General features: G+C 45.1%; 1 protein-coding gene across 3 annotated transcripts; it reads right to left on the bottom strand.

Annotated features, from left to right (window-relative positions):
• IL2RB (interleukin 2 receptor subunit beta) lies at positions 1 to 22,690 on the bottom strand. Of its 3 annotated transcripts, none has more exons than XM_083573937.1 (10): positions 22,622 to 22,690; positions 19,623 to 19,745; positions 16,271 to 16,385; positions 13,895 to 13,970; positions 12,181 to 12,286; positions 7,223 to 7,368; positions 5,515 to 5,686; positions 3,650 to 3,770; positions 2,267 to 2,351; positions 1 to 1,319 (listed from the first exon to the last, which is right to left on the bottom strand). In XM_083573937.1, exons 1-10 carry the CDS (start codon positions 22,653 to 22,655, stop codon positions 525 to 527), a joined length of 1,773 nt encoding a protein of 590 aa, XP_083430063.1. In that variant the 5' UTR covers positions 22,656 to 22,690; the 3' UTR covers positions 1 to 524. The 3 variants fall into 3 exon arrangements, with proteins under 3 accessions (XP_083430063.1, XP_083430064.1, XP_083430065.1); XM_083573938.1 differs by having other exon boundaries at positions 22,396 to 22,640; XM_083573939.1 differs by lacking the exon at positions 22,622 to 22,690 and adding an exon at positions 19,827 to 19,896.
• Positions 22,691 to 23,033: the final 343 nt, after the last annotated feature.

Below are 23,033 nucleotides of genomic sequence, written 5' to 3'. Positions count from 1 at the left end.
TTTCTGTGGGAAAGACATGCCTCAGTGGCATATCACTTGCTCCCAAAAATCAAGAATTTATTCAAGAAAATGGATTAACAGATGCCAATGGGCTCCATTTATAAGTTTCTGGGTAACCACTTTCAAGATAAAATGCCGCCATATGTGTCATAAATCTGGTTCCTATTACCGTTTTCATTAGTCACTAGGGGCTGTCCCCTGACCTCTTTGCTCACCGCCCCCTTATAACTCACCAACCCCCTCCCCTTACAGCTAGCCCCCCTAAACCCACCCCTTACAGCACCTCAAAACCCTCTCCTTATACTTCAGTAGCATCCAGTGAGGCGGTAAGGGTGGGGCTCTGTTGCTCTCCTGGCTTCCCAACACTACGGGGTGGGGGTCACTATTGCATATTGAGAGGGGAAGAGGAGAGTTAAAATGTAAGTCCCATTGCCTGTTGAAAGCCTTATGTTCCCTTCCATTTTCTTTGATGACGTTTAACTGATGGTGTTGATGCTTTCTTGCTTTCAGGGACGGTTCAGAATTCAGACTGAGTGATGGCCATAATGGCCCTGAAGATCCCTCAGGGTCAGGTAGGCTTCTGAAGAACTCAGCACCTGACTGGAAGATGCAGCTCTGCAGAGATCATTGGCTTGGCCTGAGTTCTGAATCATAGGCTGGGGAAATGCAGGCCCATTGTCTTCCACAGAGCCTGTAGAAGGGTCTACCCTTCCAATTGCTTCTGTTCCATCAGTATTGCTGCCAGACGGCTCCCAGACACATGAAAAGTCCATGGAATACTTTTCCGGAGATTTGGTAGGGTGAGCAATGGCCTCACTCCCTTTGTTCTCATCCTCTTTCACTTCTGATGTCACGGGGAGGCTCTCTGATGATGGAAGAGTCCTTGGACAACCTCCAACCTTCTGGTTTGGGACCTTTGCTTCTTGCAGAAAAGACTCACTCTCCTGGTCTGCCATGATGCTGTAGGCAGGTGGCGGCGACCGGTTGTCCCAAGTTTCATGGAGCACTTCGTAGGAGTCAGGGTCACTGTCCTCACTGCCACTGATCTCTTGAGTAAGAGGGTCGTAGGTGAAATACACCTTGCAGGGCTCAATCTCGAGGGAATCATCGGTGTGGAAGAAAAAATAGCCCCGGTTGGTAAAGCAGCTGGATGAAGAATGTCCACTAGTCTCTGGTGCATCCGTATTAGTAGGATGTTCCTTGGGAAGGAGGAGGCAAGGCTCTTGATTGCCTTTCTGCATTACCTCAAGCACAGAAACATCTGGAACTGCTGCAGCCAGGTAGAAGGAAGACATGGGCGCTGGTGAGGAGAGCCACTTCTGTTGGTTTTAGTGGGGAAGCACAAAAAGAAAACAAAGGGTAACATTCAAACAGCTGCGATGCCACCATCAAAGAAATAAGCAGAAGTTGGGAAATGTTCCATTCATGTAGTTCAATAAATTGAACTCATACAGGATAGCTTCTCCTGATCTATAATCCAGGGCTGGGGAATTGGATCCAGTTGGCAGGACCTATTTTGACAGGTGAGCTGTCTCTTTTTGTATAATACCCTGATTTCTAACTGATGCAGGGTGGTTTAAAAATATGTCAGCAAATAAATACGGTAATAGCAACGACTTTGGTCATGCTACTTACAATAAGGGCTAAAACTGGAGGGGAAGAAATGTGTTTCAGTTTGCATTTTCACATGACTCTACCAAATTTGCACTTCCTTGAAACAACATGTGGGCTGAAAAGCAGCTCCCTCCTTCAACATTCACACTTCTCTGAATTTTGAGATGCAGTTCTCCATGCAAATAATGTGTACAAAAATGCATTACGTTAAGGGAAATTGTACATAAACGTCAGTATATCAGGAGAAATGCACACTATTATTATTTTTTGCGATGACTATTTTTTTCAATATGGCAAACTCAACATAAGACTGGAAAAATATGAAACTGAGGGGAAAAAATGAAATTGATGGATTAATCCCTACCACAGATATGCAATATTTGTGTGGATTATGACTTGTCTAAATTTACCAATAGCAACCTTCAGACAGACAAAAATCAGATTGAATACAAATACTACAATAGGAGGGACTGAGGGACTGAGAGTCTTTACTGCGCCACACAAAAAAAACATGCAAAGTGAAATGTTGCAAGCTGCACTTAAGGTTGGATAAATGAGAAGCTTAAGATAAGCAAAAACTATCCATCCCGAATTACAGGCAGCAGTCTTGTCCTCCATCTCCTTACCCCCTCAACCTCCAAGTCCACCTTACCTGGATATCTCCTCCATGGACAGCAGTGAGAGATGGGAAGAACTCAGCAGGGTCGGGCAAATGGATCTTCAGTACCTTCCTTAAGCTAAAGCAAACAGAACTTAGGGTGAGAAGGGTGCAAAGGGAATATGGGTTTGGACAACAGTACAACTAAGCATAGCCAGGAATGGAGGAGGTGGTGGACTAGTTGTGTGAATGTTTGGCAGCTCTTTAACCAGGGCTTTGGTTGATGGACATCTGATGCCCTTTTAGACATTTTGTGGAAGGGGGGATTAGTAGGTTGTCTTTGTTCTTATTTTTATTAGTGGGCTTTTTATATTGTAATTTTATGTTGTAAACCACCCTGAGATCTACAGGTAAAGGGCGGTATACAGATTTAACAATTAAATAATAAAAAATGTAATTTGTTCAGTTGCAAAAAGGGTATTAACAGCAACATAAAGCCTCTGCCTAGTAGGTAAAAGAAAGGCAAGAGACCCCTGGGCAGTTAAGTCCAGTCAAAGGCGACTATGGGGTTGTGATGCTCATCTTGCTCTCAGGCCAAGGGAACCGGCGTTTGTCCACAGACAGCTTTCTGGGTCATGTGGCCAGCATGCCTAAACCGCTTCTGGCACAACGGGACACCGTGACAGAAACCAGAGTGCATGGAAACGCAATTTACTCTCCTGCCACAGCGGTACCTATTTATCTACTTGCACTGGTGTGCTTTCAAACTGCTAGGTTGGCAAGAGCTCAGACAGAGAAATGGGAGCTCACCCCGTTGTGCGGATTCAAACCACCAACCTTCTGATCAGCAAGCCCAAGAAGCTCAGTGGTTTAGACCACAGAGCCACCCGTGTCCTTATTATGAATGAAATCTAAGGACATTCTCCCTCTTCCTCAGCAATAACAACAAAAACAGAGGATTTGGATGACTGGGAACCATGTGAGATTTATGACTTGGGTCTCAAAAATTCAGAGAAAACCTTGATGCCATTTTCCAGGCTGGTTCTGCCCATTCAGCAGAGTGCAGCGGTAGAAACATGAGGCAGTGGAGAAGACAGACTGTACTCCTTCAGACTGCAGGTGTGTGTGTGGGTATCATGTCTGAAGATTCCCCTTCAGAAGAAAACTCCTTGCACGAAGAAAACTAAAGCCTAGGGGAGAAAGGTTCAAGATGAGTCCTTTCCTTGCTCAGCTAATTTTCTGCTTAGGAAGTGCTTACATCTAGGATCATTAAAAGTGGAATCTTCCAGCTGCAGTCAGAAGCTACAGCCCATTCTACCACCTCATTCCCAGCACATGCAGAAGTGACCATTATCACAGTTTAGCTGTTGGCTAGGGAAACATGGTTAGTGTCCCCGGATGGCAGAGTATGGAAGCAAGATCTCTGTTCCCTGTTACCGTTTTGATGCTGGTGATTTGCCCCACAGGAAAATGGCGATGAAGAAGGGGAAGATGAAGACGAGACTCCCCAAAAGGGTGAGAAGAACTGTCAGGAGCAGACTTGGAGACGATGCATCCCCTACAAAGAGGAGGAATTAGCCATTCATGGAAGACAGTTGATTCCCATCTGAACCAAAGGAACAGGTGTATACAAATCGCCTCTTAAAATTATTCACCCTATTGGTGTGCAGAGACACAGAATTTCTCCAGGTGTGGGAGAAATTCACCAACCCAGGGTTGGTTCTTAGCAGTGCTTGTTTCCTAAGATTCTTTTTTCATGTGGTGCTGCAACTGTGTTGTTAGGCTAGCCCCTTTCCTACAACCTCCACAGTGTCCCAGACTATTGTCATTCCAGGGAATTGTGAGGGAAGAAGGGAGGTGGAATGGTTGGCATTCACACACACACACACACACACACACACACACACATACACACCCCTACAGTGGAGAATATTCAGAAAAAGTTCTGCAAAGTGGCATTATTTTCTCTAAGGGGTTAGAAAAGAGAGAGCACAATCTCAGAATTTTTCTCTGAAAAAAATGTTTTCTGAATTTAAATTTTGAAATTTGAAATTTGGCAGAATATTTGGACTATATGTTATGTATTTGTATAATTTGGAATACTTAATGTGATTTGATTGGATTGTTAAAATGGAAATTTAATAAAAATTATTTAAAAAGGAAAAGAAAAAATGTTTTCTGGGAAATTTTGGCTCAGCCTTCATCCTCTAATGGAGTGCATGGATTTAAGGGTGTGCAACTCAATGCACCCCTGCAAGTGTTGGTCTCCATTCAACAAAAAAAGTGGAAGGGAATATTTATATATGGGTGACTGAAGCACTTTTTGTAGTGCTGCCTTGAATAATTAATAGCAAATAACATTTGCACTTTTATTTTGTTGCTCTTCCCTTGAGAACACACACCTTGATAACCTCTAAAGTGTCCCAGGGTGGCTTCCAGATTAAAAGCAGATATGTACAACAAAAAACAACAACGAGAAGGGCCTAAAAACTGTACCTATAGAATAGGAATGGGGGACCTGTGGCCTGCCAATGTTGCTGGACTACAACTCCCATCACCCCTGACTGCTGCATCCTATTTTATGGGCAACCACAAAAGGTTGTTTTTTGGTTTTTTTTAATACTTAATTTCAGCAAGGGGAGACCCAGGGGCCCCATGTAGACAACCTTGCTGTAGTAAGTATGCTCAGGCCTGCAGCCTACGAGGACCAAAAAAAGTTTGGAAATGCATACTTTGAAGGGGGGGAAATGTAAAAAATTACACTTTTAAGCGTGAATCTTCATGCAATTTTTTTAAAAAAATGCAGTATCTCAAATGAACGTCTGAATGAGACTGAACAGACTTATGGGTGATCTCATGTGAAATTGACATAGGCTAAAAATAGTCTGATTTGCTCATTCCTAGAGTGGCAGGCTGTATGTGATAATGCAAGATGTTTTTACACTGACAGCTACATTAGTCAAATTACGTTATAAATGTGTTATAACACAGAGGCACCAGATGGCGCTGCAGAGCTGAAATCTCAACTCAGTATTTTCCATTGTGAGCTTTAAAACGGGTTTTTCCCAGAGTGTTTTCAGAGCGTTTTTTGAACAGCTGTGTAGATCTAGTCAGGGTGGAAAGTATATGCTTTTCTTAAAGATTCCCACCCCCCATGCTCCAGTACATAGATACATCCCTGATTACATGCTCAGAGCCTGTTTGACACTAATTCCACCCCACCCCCAAATTTATAAAGGCTTTGGGGTCCTTATCTGACCCATTTTTCAAGTACCCTACAGGTTTTGTTCTGTGAGCCTTACCTTTATGGGTCGTCCATGTTACAGGCATGCTCCATTTGCTCCATGTGCTGTTGTAAAGAGCCATGCTCTTTTTTACCTTCACACGAACAGCGGCCTCATACATTGTGTCAGGAGAAAGAGTCTCAAATTTCATCCACCTCTGATCCTGAATATTGGAGCCGATTATGTAAGCCTGCAAGATGGAGTCAAAGATGGGGAATGATTTCAGACTGTGTGCACTCCTTGATTATACACAACATGTTTGTGCATTGCTGCCCTCTAGAAGAACGTAAGAAGAACGTAAGAAGAACCCATCTAGTCCAGCATTCTGTTCTCATCTGGCAGTGGATGTAGTTCCTGGGTAGTAGCCACTGATTGCTTTATCCTCCATGAATTTATCTAAGCCTCCCTTAAAGTAATCTAAGTTGGTGGCCATCACTACTACTTCTTGGGACTGAATTCCGTAGTATAATTATGCACTCTGTAAATAAGTATTTTCTTGATTAATTATGAATCTTCCAACAATCAGCTTCAATGGAGGTTCCCAAATTCTAATGTTATTAGAGGGCAGGGAAACTTTTCACAATCCACTTTTTTTTTTGCACCAAGCAGAGTTTTTATACACCTCTACCGTATCTCCTCTAGCTCACATTTTCTCTAAATGATGAGGTCCCAAATGCTGTATCCATTACTACTACTATTACATTAAATTTGTAGAGCATCTGTCCATCTCAGGGTGCTTCACAACATAAAACCACACTATAAAAACTGCAAAATACATGATAAATATAAAAACAGCAACAATCCAATAATCCCCTCCTTCCACAACACATTTAAAAAAGGGCATTGGATGTCAATCAGCCCAAAGCCTGGTTGAAGGGGACAGTTTTCGCCTGGCACCTAAAAGTGTATAATGAAGGTGCGAAGCAAACCTCTCTGGGAAGAGCATTCCACAAATGGGGAGCCACTGCAGAAAACTCCCGTCCTTGTGTTGCCACCCTCCGGACCTCTCAAAGAGGAGGTACTCGTAGAAGGGCCTCAGATGATGATCTCAGGGTCTGGGTGGGTTCATACGGAGAGAGGTGTTCCTTGAGGTATTGCACTGGGACCTGCCCAACAATTCCTTAATCTCTATATGGACACACACTCAGTGATTATCCTGATCTGTTCTGTTAGGGTTGATCAACTGATTGAGGCACAAGAGCCTGACTTCTTTGACCTTCTAACTTAACTTCTAATACAAAAAGTATGGGCAGCTAACCAATAAATACTTCACTTTCTCACAGGGGTACCGACTTGCCCCCCACATTGAGGGGGCCCAGCCATGTGACGTGTCACATGATGTCGCCCAGCATGTGCCGGGTGGGGGCAGGACACCTGGAGGGCGATCTTTGCCTTTGCTCGTTCCAGCCCCCACCCCACTCCTGATCTCCCAGGTAGGGGCTGGGGAACGCAGAGGGCGCTTGGCTGTGGCAGGAGATGTCAGCCCCCTCAAAACTGGGGGGTTCAGTCCCCTACCCACCAATATTGAGGGGGTGGAAGGTATAGTTGGTGCCCCTGCTTTCTCAAGAGAAGGTAGCATTTCTGTTGCACCTCTAAAATGTATCACTTTATTGTTTTGGATCTTGTATTAAAATGGCTTTCTGGGTCCAAGGAAAGGAAAGTGGACTGAAAAAGAATAAACCAGATCAAATCTTTACCATCCATATAGATGTCTCTTCACACTCACCTTGCTAGGATCTATTTTTTTATATCGTATTTGGTACTCCACCTCATTTTCTAAATAACGTGAGAGAGCACAGAGCTTCCAAGTTAAATTGTAGGAAAGCTTGTCGTCATTTTCCATTTGGACGTTGCAAGGAGACCGCAGTCGAACTAAAGAGAACAAGAGAGGACCAGCAGGTAACATTAACAGCGAAACTGCTGAGCTGGGAACACATTAACATTTGCTGTGGTTCCAGTGCTCTTCCACTGCTGACTTTTGAATCTGTCTACACATGAAGTTACCCGCAACACAGAGCTATCCTGTCGCTTCTCGAGAAATGATGTTGTTTGGTGCCTTTTCTCTGAAACCAGCTTCAATCTGAAAGGAAAACTTGAGCCACACCCGCTTGGCAGTTAAGCTGACGTGTGTGCATTTGAGACAGGCATTGTACATGTGCAGATGACGCCTTCATGATTGACAGTTCAGGGGGGCTGCAGGGGCAGGAAAATCCAACAGGTAATGTGCACCAGGTGAAGACTCTCTAGTGTATAGAACAGCATGCAAATCACAACATGAAATGCAGCATTTTAAGCCTCTACTGTCTGCCTTAGCCAATGGTAGCGATGGATGAATCTTTCAATTTCAGTTCTTCTCAGTTTCTCCTTTTTCTAATCTTCAACTCAGCTCAAAACAGTTCCACGTCAATTTGCATTAGAAAAAAATCCTCCTCACGAAAATCTGCGAGCAATTAAGTGTGCAATTCTCCTACGATACAGTACGCATTGCCACATACAATTTTTCCTAATACATACATTTTTGCAGTTTCCCTTAATGCAATGCATTTTGTGTTATTTTCAAACACGCATGCAATTTAAGAAAAAATTGTGTATCACTTAACTGTAAATGAAACCTTAAAGCAGTTTGCTAAGACTATAAAATACTCTCTTTTTAATGTGTTTTTATGCACCTTTCCTACTAATATACACAGTTTAATGCATTTCTAGGGGGTTGAGAACTGCATCTCAAAATGTGGAGAAGTACAAATTTCTAAGGTTTGCTACACAGAATCATAGAATTGTAGAGTTGGAAGGGACCTCTGGATCAACTAGTCCAATCTCCTGCAATGCATGACTCTCAACTAGATCATATATGACAGATGACCATTCAACCTCTGCTTAGACATCCAAGGAAGGAGAGGCCACCTCCTCCTGAGGGAGTCCATTCTACTGTCCAACAGCTCATACCATCAGAAGGTTCTTCCTATGTTTACGGAATCACCTTTCTTGTAACTTGAAGCCACTGATTCAAGTCCTAGCTTCTGAAGAAATGAGAAAACAAGCTTGCTCCATCCTCCATGTGACACCGCTTAGATATTTTAAAATGGCTCCCCTCTCAGTCTCCTCTTTCCCAGGCTAAACGTACTCAGCTCCCTCAACCTCCCTCACAAGTCTTGGTTTCTAGACCCTTTATAATCTTGGTTGCCCTCCTCTGTAGATGTTCAAGCGTGTCAATATCCCTCACAAATGGTGGCGCCCAAAACTAGACACAGTACTCCAGGTGTGGTCTAAGGCAGGATAGAACGACAGTGGCGTAGCGTGGGTTGTCAGCACCCGGGGCAAGGCAAGTAATTTGCGCCCCCTAACCCGTGGATTTGCGCCCCCTAACCCATGGATTTGCCCTAACCCCAGATGTTGCGCCCGGTGCGGCCGGCCCCCCCTGCACCCCCCACGCTACGCCACTGTAGAACGATACTATTACTTCCCTTGTTTTGGGTAGGCTTGCATTAAAATGCAAGCTGAACTGAATGAACCTACGACATTCCATATGTTGTTAAGTTACAATATTCATAATACTCAGTCATTGGCTATCTTGGCTTGGGATGATGGAGGTTGGAGTCCACAGTTTCCCAATCCTTGTAGCACAGTCTGTTGTAGCAGTAAGCCTCAATCTCTCAGTGAAAACGGGCCTTGCTCCACTCTTCTCTGCATGACTGTCTCACAGATAGAAAATCACAGCCAGTGGTGGAGCAAGCCCAGGTGGGGCCAGCTGCCTGCGGGGAGGAGCGAACCAGGGCAGGGCACTCCGCAGGGCCCCCAAGGGGCCTCCTCCCACTCAGCCACCCTACAGCTGTGGGGCAGGTGGCGGGCGGACCATTTGGGCAGCGGGGAGCCTGCGCTCACCCAAGCCACCACGTCTCTCCCAGGAGAGACGTGTGGCGAAGTCGCGCTACAGGTCCCACGGTGAGTGCCACAAGGCATTTTGCCATGCCCCTCAGTGGTGACACCCAGAGAGAACTGCCCCTACTGCACCCCCTTCCCACACCCCTGATCACAGCTACAATGCCTGCAGTGAGACAAACCACATTGTCCTCCCATCTAACTTACACCTGTCACTCACTACTGGAGGAACAATAAATGGAACATCTTTGCAGGTAAAGGTAAAGGTAAAGGTACCCCTGCCTGTATGGGCCAGTCATGTCCGACTCTAGGGTTGTGCGCCCATCTCACTTAAGAGGCTGGGGGCCAGCGCTGTCCGCAGACACTTCCGGGTCACATGGCCAGCGTGACAAGCTGCATCTGGCGAGCCAGCGCAGCACACGGAAACGCCGTTTACCTTCCCGCTAGTAAGCGGTCCCTATTTATCTACTTGCACCTGGGGGTGCTTTCGAACTGCTAGGTTGGCAGGCGCTGGGACCGAGCAACGGGAGCGCACCCCACCGCGGGGATTCGAACCGCCAACCTGACGATCGGCAAGTCCTAGGCGCTGAGGTTTTACCCACAGCGCCACCCGCATCCCCTCTTTGCAGGTAGGGGAACTGAAATAACCAAGTGTTTGTTGCTGTACAGTCAGGAACCAATGCCACACTCCCTCTGTTTCTGTTGGGGGTGGGTCCCTTTGCAGGAGTCAAAGCTGTAACAGCTATAGGGGAAGGGGGTGGTAGAGAGAGACGTTTACCATTTACATTGCTCTCCCTTTTGACTTAATCTTTATTTATGAAAATAATTTATAGACCACATTTTTATGTTTTAAAAAAACACAGCAGGGTGGTGGACAGCAGATAGAATTACAATGAGATAAAGAAAAACACCAATAAAATGTGTAGAGTTAAACATAAGAAAAGTCCTGCTGAATCAGGCCACTAGTCCATCTAGTACTGCATCCTATTTTTACAGTGGCCAACCAGATGCCTGTGGGAAGCCCAAAAGCAGAACCTGAGCAGAAGAGCACTCTCCCCTCCTGCGGCTTCCAGCAGCTGGTATTCAGAGGCATTACGTCCACTGACAGTGGGCACAGAACATAGCCACCAGGGAAAATAACTGCATATTCTTTGGCAAAAGAGCCCTGCCCACCTAGGAAATGAAAGAGCTGAACGCTTGTTGTTGCATGTCTAGGGGCCAGTGGAGTCCATCTTAAAGGAGTCACAGCCACAACAGGAGTAAGTTTATTGGGTTTGTTGTGGCTGATAATCAGAAGTTCCTCCACCCTGGCCATAGTATCTTGTCTGTCTCATTTACTGTCAGTTTGACGCCCAAGAACAGGAGATCTGATGGCAGGATAAGATACTACATGAAATGACAAGAGGGAAGATGTGGTTGGGCTCAGCCCTACTCTTATCTTTGGCCCATTCTAAGTTATATGGACTTGGTACACACACATTGTCCTTTCCTGACCTTGATGACTGCTAATGTCAAGTTAGTTACAAATAAAGCATCTCTTTTTTGCAACCTTATTTTGGTGCTACTTGGAAGGTGGTGGACTCTTGTTCATTGGAGGCTTTTAAACAGAGGAGGGGTGGCCATCTGCCATGGGTTCTTTAGTGTTATTCCTGCATAGCAGGAGGTTGGATGAGATGGTCTTCTGGGTCCTTTCCAACTCTAAAATTCTATGATGCTAATGATTCATCAATCATTAGGGTTTAGGTGCATGGGGCTGTTGCTTGCCACGTGTCTTTCTCCTTATGAAGGTACACAAACAGCAACTGCATTCACACAATCAAATCCTGATTTAATAATACAGGAACACAGAGAGCAGCCTTATTCTGAGACAGACCATTGGTCCACTTAGCTCAGTATTTTCCACACTGATTGGCAGTGGTTTGGCTTTCAGGCAAGTGTCTCTCCCAGTTCTATTTGGAGATGTGACCTTCTGCATCCAAGGTCTATGCTATACCAATGGGTTACAGCCCTTCTACAGGGATCTGCACAACTAACTTGCACCCACACATAGTCCAGTTGCTGCCACTTTACTCCTTCCACCACCCAAGTAATGAAACAAACCCAGAACCTGCAGTAAAACAATGGCATCTTGTTGTGTGCTAATTGGAGAAGTACGGCTATTGGCTTCTAAACAAGCCAGAATTTGGAAACCAACTTTTATACCCTGGTACAAAGCTGGTTTCTAGATCTGGATTGTTTGGAAGCCATTAACCATAGTTCCCAGTTTTCATGTAACCATGGTTTCTGGTCTGTGCAAAGGAGGATCAAAGCTGGAGTGAAGGGGCTGAGGGTAGATGCATAGAGCTCAATCCCCAGATTTGATCATGTGAACCAAGGCAGGGCACAGCCTTGGTTGTGTGTGTGAATATATATTTGGGATTGGGTTTCAAGGACAGTTTGGGGTTATAGCTGCCCAGTGGGTGCCTGTGCATTACAATGGATTGTGAAGCATCACAATGGCTTCCATCCAGGCAAGATTATTTGCCCTGAGATGAACTCATCTCCTATTATCCACAGCTGAACAACAAACTGGCTGTGTAGAAGCTGTCAAATGGGAGCTCAGGTGCAGTGAATAGGTAAAGGCATGATATCAGAGTAGTCAACATGGTACCCTCTAGATGTTGATGGACTCAAACTCCCATCTGTCTGAGCTAGCATGGGACGAGGGGAGCTGTAGTCCTGCAACATCTGGAATGAACCTTGTTATATGGTCCGAAAAGATAGCACAATGCATAGCATCAAGAAATGTAGGCATTTTAAACTCACGGTTCTGAAAAGGACACATCCTTTGATTCTGCATCCACGTCCAGTTCTGCCCAGTATGGCAATACACTTCCACAAGAATAGTGTGTATAATAGTCATGTCAAATTTCTGAAGACAAATAAAAGCATTATTGTGATCATGATCAGTTATACTATCATTAGGGATGTTGGAAATAATAGTTGGAAAGGCTAGTATGTATAATTTGAACCCATCAGCTGGTGAGTCAAAAATTCCTGACAGCTGTGCCACACCTGCTCACCCCACCACCCAGCTTCACAAATTGTAACTGGAAGTGGCAATGGGTGAACGTGTCAGTTTTGGTTTCTCTCTCTCTCTCTGTTTCTCACTTTCCTAGTTCAGTTCTCCACATTTCTATATCACTTTCCTCCCCACCCCCAAAAAAGCCTTCATGAAAATTAATCAGCACTTTAGTGTGAATTTATCCTAATACACACATTTTTATACATAATTTTGCCGAACATGCACATTTTTACAAAGCAGTTTCCTATAATATACAGGTAATGCTATTTTCATGAATACATGTATAGAATCAAAGAATTTTAGAGCTGGAAGGGACCCTCAGGATCATCTAGTCCAACTCCCTGCAATGCAGAAATATGCATCTGTCCTATATGGAGATCGAACCTGCAACTGTGGCATTACCAGCACCAGGTGAGCTATCCCATTTCAGTTTGTGCAGTTTGTGCATTATTTTGGAAAGTGCAAATTAGGTTCATCTTTAAAAGTGAAGTTAATCATCATCATCATCATTCAATGGTGAGTTGCTTTAAACACTTTGTACTCTTTAGTAATTTTATGGATTGTGATTGTAAGGCCCCTTAAGGACCGCTCTCATTGCAGAAAGGCAGCATATGTATGTAACAGATAAATAAAAAATAAAACACATATCCCAGGGCTATTAGATTAGTTTTCAGCCTGCAGTATAGATCTATCCATAGAAGAATGGTGTGAGGCAGCTGTGGGGAATCTTTGGCACTCCTGATGTTGCTAAACTGCAACTCCCATCAGCCTCACCAAGCATGGCTAATGGCCAGGGATGATGGGTTTTGCAGTTTGGAAACATCTGGAGAGCCAGAGGTTCCCTGCACCTGATGTAGGAGGTATATCAGAGGAATGCTGCCCCTTTTTCCTCCCCCTTCCAATGAAGAAGGAGATAACCAAAACAACATGGAGAGAGGAGTAATGGTGGTATAACCCGGCCCTCCAGATGTTTTGGGACTACAACTCCCATCATCCCTGACCACTGGTCCTGTTAGCTAGGGATGATGGGAGTTGTAGTCTCAAAACATCTGGAGGGCCAAGTTTGCCTATTCCGGATCTAGGGCATGGGTAGGCAAACTAAGGCCCGGGGGGCCGGATCTGGCCCAATCGCTTTCTAAATTCGGCCCACAGACAGTCTGGGAAACAGCGTGTTTTTACATGAGTAGACTGTGTCCTTTTATTTAAAATGCATCTCTGGGTTATTTGTGGGGCATAGGAATTCGTTCATTTTTCTCTCTCTTCAAAATATAGTCCGCCCCCCCCCAAGGTCTGAGGGACAGTGGACCGGCCCCCTGCTGAAAAAAATTGTTGACCCCTGATCTAGGGGCACTTGAAATTCTAAATTATTGCAGCAAATGTATTTTCAAACAATTATAATGAGAGCAACAAACAGCTTCTCCTCATTAGCTAGCATTTTCTTATTAGATTACCCACCAAAACGTTCAGCTCACAGCTCCTGTTGGCTATACCTTGCAGTTGACATGTCTCCGGTCCTTTGTATCTGTCAGACCTGTAAGAAACAATTCCTGTGAGGTGCTCTGCTCCTCAAGCTTCACGTCTGGCGGCTGTTTCACACATTCTAGTTATATCCCACTTGGACTACTGCAATGCGCTCTACATGGGGCTACCTTTGAAGGTGACCCAGAAACTGCAATTAATCCAGAATGTGGCAGCTAGACTGGTGACTGGGAGTGGCCACTGGGACCACATAACACTGGTCCTGAGAGATCTGCATTTGCTTCCAGTACATTTCCAAGCACAATTCAAAGTGTTGCTGCTGACCTTTAAAGCCCTAAATGGCCTCGGTCCTGTATACCTGAAGGAGCGTCTCCACCCCCATCATTCAACCCGGACACTGAGATCCAGCGCCGAGGGCCTTCGGGTGGTTCCCTCATTGCGAGAAGTGAGGTTACAGGGAACCAGGCAGAGGGCCTTCTCAGTAGTGGCCCCGCCCTGTGGAACACCCTCTCTTCAGATGTGAAGGAAATAAGCAGCTATCCTATCTTTAAAAGACAACTGAAGGCAGCTCTGTTTAGGGAAGTTTTTAATATTTAATGCTGTATTGTTTTTAACACTTGAATGGGTGCCACCCATAGTGGCTGGGGAAACTCAGCCAGATGGGTGGGTATAAATAAATTATTATTATTATTATTATTATTATTATTATTATTATTATTATTAGGCAGGTTATTAGGCCAATCACGAGGTTAACCAAGACATGAATCATAGCAACCAAGCCATTCCTGCTATGGCTTGCTCACATATGCAAGTCTTGACATGCTCTTGTTGTCAGGCAATAAACCATTATGTGTGATGAACCAAGACAAGTGCTAAATGAATTCTTAGAGGTTAGGGAGGAGCTGCTATCTCCCAATATGCTTTTCCAGATTCCAGCTGTCCTTAAAAGTACTAAAAGCACAGAGCAAATGATAAGGGATATTCAAAACAAGCTGGAACATTTCCTCAAATAGGTGGAGTAGCATAGAATACTGCAATAACTTTCAGAGGCAAACATACTGTATATATTCTTTGCAATAGCAGTCTTCTTTGGCTCTATCTGCACCACACATTTAAAGCAGTATCATATTAGTTTGAACAGTCATAGCTTTCCCCAAAGAATCCTGGGAACTGTAGTTTGTTAAGGGTGCTGAGAATTGGTAGGAGTCCCCTCACAGAACTAAAATCCCCAGAGTTCCCTGGGAAGAGGGATCAATTGTTAAGCCACTGTAGCTCTGTAAGAGGAATAAAAAAAGGTAAAGGACCCCTGACCAGTGGTGTAGGAAGGGGGGGCGGAGTGGGTGGGCCGTCCCGGATGCCACTCTGGGAGGGGTGACAAGATGGCCCCTGCCTCTCCCCCAGCTGTTGAGTGGCTGAGGGCGCCCGCAGTCCGTACGAGCGCCGCTTGTGCAGCATCCATACAGGCTGCCGCTCTCGTGCACTGTCCGTATGGGCATCCGTTCCGGCTGCTGCTCTCGCATGGTGATTGTACGGGCTGCTGCGCGTGCGCAGTCCATACGGGATGCCGCTTGTGCGGCAGCCTGTACAGCCACTGCACGCAAGCAGCAGCCCGTACGAACTGCACGTGTTTGGCATCCCATAAGGACTGTGCATGTGTGGCATCCCGTATGGTTGCCACACATGTGCAGTCCGTACAGGCTGTGCCGCCCCGGGTGCCAGAGAGGGTTCCTCCATCACTGCCCTGACAGTTAAGTCCAATTGCAGATGACTCTGGGGTTGCGGCACTCATCTCGCTTTCCAGGCCGAGGGAGCCGGTGTTTGTCCGCAGACAGTTTTTCTGGCTCATGTGGCCAGCATGACTAAGCCGCTTCTGGCACAATGGAACTCCGAAACCAGAGCAGCGCACGGAGACGCCGTTTATCTTCCTGCCGAAGCGGTACCTATTTATCTACTTGCACTTTTTGGCATGCTTCCGAACTGTTAAGTGGGCAGGAGCTGGAACAGAGCAACGGGAGCTCACCCTGTCACAGAGATTTGAATCGCCAACTTTCTGATCGGCAAGCCCAAGAGGCTTAGTGGTTTAGACTACAGCGCCACCTGCGTCCCTGTAAGAGGAATAGGAATAGGAGTCTCCTAACAACTCTCAGCACCCTTTACAAATCACAGAACCCAAAATTGCTTGGGGAAAGTTTAGAGTGCTACGATACTGTTTTAAATGCATAGTGCAGATGGGGCATGAGCTACAAGGCAGCATATGATCCTTAAAAACAAGACCGAAGAGAGGACAATAGTCCTGATAGAACAACAAGGCTGTTCTTTATCATTCATAAATATATTTCTCTCATTACTTACTTTGACTCAAGTCGAACCTCGAGCTGACATTGTGCTTCAGTGATATTTTTCATCGGGGTCCAAGTGCAAGAGAGAATCTCCACTGAGTCATAAAAGCAACCGAGACTTGAGGAATCTGTTAATGAAAAGGTGAGGCTAAATAGCACGGAGTTTCATTTGATGCTCTGTGAAAAATACTAAGATAGGTTATTCTGTTTGGGGAGTATAAGAATGGTTTCACACAAGCTCAGAGAATTACTTTCATTGTGGGGCATCCCATTTGCCTTTGGCTGACCTTTGTGGCCCACCTGGACCTTGAATACAGGCAAGGGCACCATCTTTTCCAACCAGAATTCCCTTTTCTTTGCCCACTGAAAACTGTTTTTAATGTTGTTATAAGGGGGGGGGGTTGGGGGGAGGAGGAAGTAGGCTGTATGTAGAGGCCCTCCTAACCCCTGGTGTTAAAATATAGCCAGGCTAGCTTCCTGTTGGGGTGATAGCCTGGGTTATGGGCCATTCAGGGAAACAAAGGAAAGGAGTTCTGTATGAGATGGCAAATGGGTGGGGTCCCTCCTTCAACACTGGCGGGAGCCAGTGTGGTGTAGTGGTTAGGAGCGGTAGTCTCATATTCTGGTGAACCGGGTTCGCGTCTCCGCTCCTCCACATGCAGCTGCTGGGTGACCTTGGGCCAGCCACACTTCTCTGAAGTTTCTCAGCCCCACTCACCTCACAGTGTGTTTGTTGTGGGGGAGGAAGGGAAAGGAGAATGTTAGCCACTTTGAGACTCCTTCGGGTAGTGATAAAGCGGGATATCAAATCCAAACTCTTCTTCTTCTCCTCAGAGAAAGATGAAGCCAGAGTCTCGAACTGAGTGGCAGTGATGTGAGCTAGAAGCAAAGCAGCAAGCCTGAGCAACATTTGATTTCTGTTTGAATCCAAGGCTGCAGCTATGGGAGAAACAAGACTCTCTGGTGGTGCTGAGTGGCGTAGCTAGCCTCTTGGGTGCCTGGTTCAGGGGCATGTCCTGTAGCTGGGGGCCAGGCGATCCATGCCCATGGAGGTGGGGTGATCCACCCATGGGGGCGGGGTGAGCCTCTCTAACGCTTGGAACCTCTCTGCCGGCTTCCCCTCAACTGTAGGGTGGCTGAGGGAGAGGCAGTAGGCAGATGCAAGTCCCACACTGCTGTTTCAGACAGCACGGAACCTGCAGGCGCCTAAGCCACCACGTCGCTCCTAAAAACATTCGTGAGCCCTTTTTTTAAAAAAAAACAAACAAACTCATTTTGTCACTCCCCTCATTTTATCACACCTGGAACAGACCACACAACCCTGCACCCCCTTCTTCCGCTACTGGGGGTCCTAATGCTGTGAGACCCTTCCATCATAGGCTCAGATTGTATATTTGTGCAAATAAACCATATATCATAAAGACAACACAGTCTCCACTAAGCCTCAATCCAAGAAGAAACACAAACTCTGGGTGAGCACACTGCTCAGAGATTGGGGTGGTGTGCAACAATATGCTTCTCAAAAGGGCTTGTCAGAGACATGTACAACAATTTTATCTATTTATGATATGGTGCTACATGCACCCCAATCTCTAAGCAGTAATGGAAGTCGGGGTCTCTGTGCAAATCTTGGGTATGGTTTCCTTGGGAGCCTGTGGCTTCTTCATGGTATATGTATATATATGTATTTACACATACATACAAACTGAGCATAAGGTTCAGAGTATTAACACTTCAGCAGCTCTCGGTCCCCCATTAGGGTTCTGGTGGTCACCAAAGCTACTGCTTTGGATTTTCACAGAGAGCATATCAGGCTTCTATGTATTCCCAACTCCAGCTGCAAGAGGAGACTGGCTTTTATTCATATACACACAGCCAAGAGAGTCACACTATAGCACAAGAGGGACCTTCCAGATGTGGTAACCCTAGGGAAGTGTTGAACAAAAATGAATAAATTGGAATGATGTGTAGACGGTTCTGCATAATACCACCACTAATGCAAGATTATCGTGTCAATGACATTTTGCAACATACATCTGCAAAACCCCACACAAGCCTGGAGGGGCTGTATATGAGGGCACATTATACTCAGACAGTAACCTTCCTCCAATTACTTAGGGTGTTCACAGGACTTGCCTTCAAAATAATTCCATTCATGTATCTTGCAAGGGAGATAATATATGCATGCCACAACAGAAGCCCAAATGTTACTTTGGCTCCAATTATATTATATGGTGATACAACTCACAGTTTATTATTCTGCCCGTTATATGCTGACCCATGAGAAAAATGGTTAGCATTCATCTTTCTACAGTGGGTGGATCAAACATCTAACAAGATTGTGACAGAGTGATTATTAGATAAACCAGTTTTATAGAACTTATTATATGGTGCTGTCATTTGTCACAGGTGCCAAGAAATCACATGCACATTTAAAAAAATGCATTTTATTAATGGCTTTTATGGAGTTTAGTTACATGAGCAGTGAATATAGTAGATATGGATTTTATCAATGACGTATTTTTGAATGCTATTGATGTACATCATATATTGTCAGTTGTTAATTCTGCAGAATGAATTAAGTGATGTTTGCAAAGGCCTTTGGCTATATGCAATGAATTTTATTACTATGGTGGGGTGTTTGGGGCTTTTCCACCTTCAAGGAAACCCTTCCCACATTAACTGGACTGCTGAAGAACTCCTGCTGTGGAACTTCAGTGCATGGCAGAGAATTTCGGGGCCTGCTTTCTGGCACATTTGGGGAAACCTAAAGAAACCACTCTTTGCATATTCTGATACAAATCAGTCTGATCCTCACTTCCCTGGCCAGCGTGTGGATTGGAATAAAGCTATCCAGCTCACTTTTCTGAAGGCTGCAACTCAGTTTTCAGTTCAAAAAGGGATATCAAAATAGGTTTTGAAATGTATATTTTGAGAGAAAATACATGCTCTATAGCTAGTTAAATTAAAAAAAAAGTTGTGTTTTGTTTTTAAACATTTGTAGCTGTTAAGTTGAGGGTGAACATATCAGCCGACACAGCGATTCTTCAAACAGCTCTTGTTTATTCACAGGCCAGAACAGAACTGAACTGAAGGGTTCAGCCAGCCTGCTTATATAGAGCTCCACTAGAATGCAACAGTAACCATTTTCTGTAACTATCCAATCACTGAACATCATTTTCAATCCCTTATTTGCATATGTGGACCTGAGTGAAAACTATCTACAGTGTCCCCCTGCTGGTCCAGGGTGAGAACTTCAGTACATAACAGTAGCTTAATGTGAAATGGATTTATGGGGGAACACAGTAGAAGCTGTTGTAGTGAGGCAGAGCCATTCTTCCAACATCAGTGTCACTGCTGCTTACCTGGAGAAGGCCCAGATGGGGCAGGCTGCAAACATGGTGCAGACATATCGGTGAATGCCATCAAGACTGACAGAATGTAGAGCAGTGCTGGAGGGCTGGTCTTCATGACTGCAGAGTGAAACACTGGTGGATAAAAAGTGGCAATCAAGATGGAGTCTCAACAGCAATCGCACATATTCCCAGTGCTATTTTTCTAGAACTCACCATGAACACCTTCCTCATTCTCTTAGAGTGGCAATGGCACCCACCTGAGAGGTGCCGAAACTGAGTTCTGGCGAGTTCTGACTGAGAACAAGCCCTGCATGTTTATTTGCTAGGGACCAGTCCTACCATTAGGCAGCATGAGGCAATTGCCTCAGGTGGCAGGTGCTAGGGGGCCACAGCCCTCCTGGCTATTCCTCCTTAATCCCCTGTCCATTCCCCTCTGTTGAAGATCAGAGCTGCGACTCTACTCAGCCTTTTCAGCTCTGCTGGCTGTTCCACTGTTGTTGTTGAAGTAAGATTTATCTGCCAGTCCAGTTCCCTTCTCTAAATTGAATAAGGTGGCAGCGTCAGTCTGCTCTTTGCCTCGGGCAACAAAATGTCTTGGTGCAGCTCTATTCTCTGTGGAAGGAGCTTCACACACACACACACACACACACACACACACACTTTAAACAGATGTGAAACAGCAAAATACTATGGCCCATATTTTCCTTGGGTTTTCCCTTGACCCCAGTTTATCAGAAGATGACATTACCCCATCAATTAGGCTGATGTTCATATATCTCCTTTCCTGGTTGCATTTCTCAGTAATTACAGACTAATCAGCAGTAATGACATTTAAACTTGCAGTGGAAGATTTCACAATCAAAGGCTGACTCAGAATGACTGGTTCAACACTGCTAAGAGCTGTATTCTCTGTATTCTCTGTATTCTCACAGGGAGCAAGTCACGTCTGTGTCCCTTTTGGACTTAGGTCCAGGACTCCAGTGCATTTCTTTCATTCACAAACACTGATCTGTTGACATAATATCCAGCCAGGCGATCCTTTCTTAAAGCATCTCTTACCATTTGTTTCCAGGGCAACAAATCACCTACACTTGGCCATCTCCTTAGTTACTCAAAAGTCCATCATTACAACAAAATGGAATCTACAAGGCTAACCTTGTTGAATTGGTTTGACCTCCTTAACCATCTCTTTTTACAACCAATTTCATAGGTCGGGGTGGTGGGAGTAGAATTATTGAGAGATCATTCAGAAGCCCCCAACCATTATAATATCCATTACAATTATAATACATTATAATTTATTTCTACATATGTCCTACCATTTACATGAAAGCATGATATCCACAAGCATTAGTAGAACTTGTTTTATGAAGAGATGAGAGGTGTGAATAAAACTTCTGTTCCTCGAAGAACTGAGCCCATGGCTGACTTGTAAAATGAGCACTGATTTCAAAAAGATAAGAATCAGAATGTAAGAACTGGCTTCCTAGATCACACACAGGTCTAGCCTAGCCTAGCCTCCTTCCTTTGGAAGTGGCCAGCCAGATAAGCAGGCCATGCTGGAGTTGGCGATATTCCACCATTTGTTCCCAGTACCTGGCAACCATACTGCTTCTGAACGCAGAAAAGCCATTGTTTGACAAGATGGGTAACAGACCTGAATAGATTTATCCTCTATGAGTTTATCAAAGTCTATGCACATGTATATGGAAGCAGAGGCCTTTAGTTGGGTTTCCTTCCAAACAAATATTCACAGGCTTGTGCTGTCATCTGTTTTTGAGGCCTCAGGTCATTGGAATAACTTCAGAAGACAACCCCCTGTTTGTGGGGCTGTCTGGTCCAAGTCAAGCTTAAAGCCTTGATCATAGAATCATAGAATTGTAGAGTTGGAAGGGACCCTGAGGATCATCTAACCCAATCTCCTGCAATGCAGGAATATGTAGTTGTCTCATATGGGAATCGAACCTGCAACCTTGGCATTAACCGCACCACACCCTAGCCAACTACGATAGCAACGCAGTTGGCACATGGGCAGCAGACTGAGCAAGCATACAGGTCACCTGGACATAGTCCTCCAAGCTATGGTGAGATGTATTAGATTATCATATTTCTGAATCTCCATTTATACATATAAACAGGGCTTTTCTTCAGCCAGAACTCAGTTACGGCACCTCTCAGCTAGGCGCCATTGCCGTTATAAGAAAACAAGGGAGGAGTTCACGGTGAGTTCCAGCACCTCTTTTCTAGAAAAATAGCACTGCATATAAATTATACATCTAAATTAAATTATAAATCTGTATCCTCTTTTCTTTTTTTGGTGATGTGTAAGTGGTCACCCTACATTAGCAAGAAAGGGGGTGAAAATTATCCCCAAGAATTCAGCCACAGTATGTCAGGAAGCTGGAGCATTCATCTACCCAGCTGGTATTCAGTCAAAGTTGTGACTAAGTCCCCTTGAAATAAATGGATAAAAATGAATTTTGGTTAGCTTAAGTCTCAGTGTTTCCAATGGGATGTGCAGCACAATCGTACACATTATTTACTCAATGAGGTTTACCCACTAGCGAGTGGGGGACCTAGGTCTTTGCAGGGGTCCCATGAAGTTAAGAGCCTTTGGAGATGGGACCAACTGCGCGGCAGGTCTCCTTTTGTGCATTGCCACAATAATTAAACAAGCACTCTCAGTCATGCCGAACCTGTCAGATCAAAAGCTCACTTGAAAAGCTTTTCTCTCTTTAAGTCATCCCTATGCAGAGAACTGTTTAATACCTATGTACTTTACCTGGCTGCAAACTGGTGCTCTTCGTCTCGCAGTCTCATGAGTCAGGTTGGAGCTGCCATGCCAAAGGCTGATTGCCCAGTATATGAGGACAGCTGGTCTGGAATTCAGCCTGCTGCAGTGAGACCACTACCCTACAGAGTAGACCGTTGATGGCATCAGAAAGGCGCGAGTTGTCAGCAGACAGCGAACTAGCTCCCTCTCATACTCACTCATTTCTGGTACTTACTCTCTGACACAGGAAACTGCAGCTCCTTTGCCATCTCAGAGCGAGATGAGGCCCCGAAGTATCAATAGGACTCGCAAGGCCAACAGTGAGAAAGCCCCAGACCACACCACATCCCACTTCCTGATTCGTAAAGGTGATGTGTACGGGTGGGGAATCGAGTGTCAAAAAGTGCCGAGCATAGAGTAGACTGAAACGATTGATAGATAAGAGACAGGCCTCTCCCCCCCATAGCCCCCTGTCAACCTTGCATGGCCCTGGCAAGGGAGAAGGAGCCTCAGTCATACCCTAAACATGAGTCAAAGGCCTGGAAGCCCTTTAGCTGGACTCACTGCCAAGACAATACTGTCCGGGGGCTCTGGAGGTCTTCTGCCTCAAGCCTTTGTCCATCCTTGATCAGGTCCATCTAGTGGTT

The sequence above is a fragment of the Podarcis filfolensis genome (assembly GCF_964270895.1).
Source record: "Podarcis filfolensis genome assembly, chromosome: 10".
Taxonomy (NCBI): domain Eukaryota; kingdom Metazoa; phylum Chordata; class Lepidosauria; order Squamata; family Lacertidae; genus Podarcis; species Podarcis filfolensis.
Note: the sequence above shows the minus strand (reverse complement) of the source record. Positions and strands in the feature narration are given on the sequence as shown.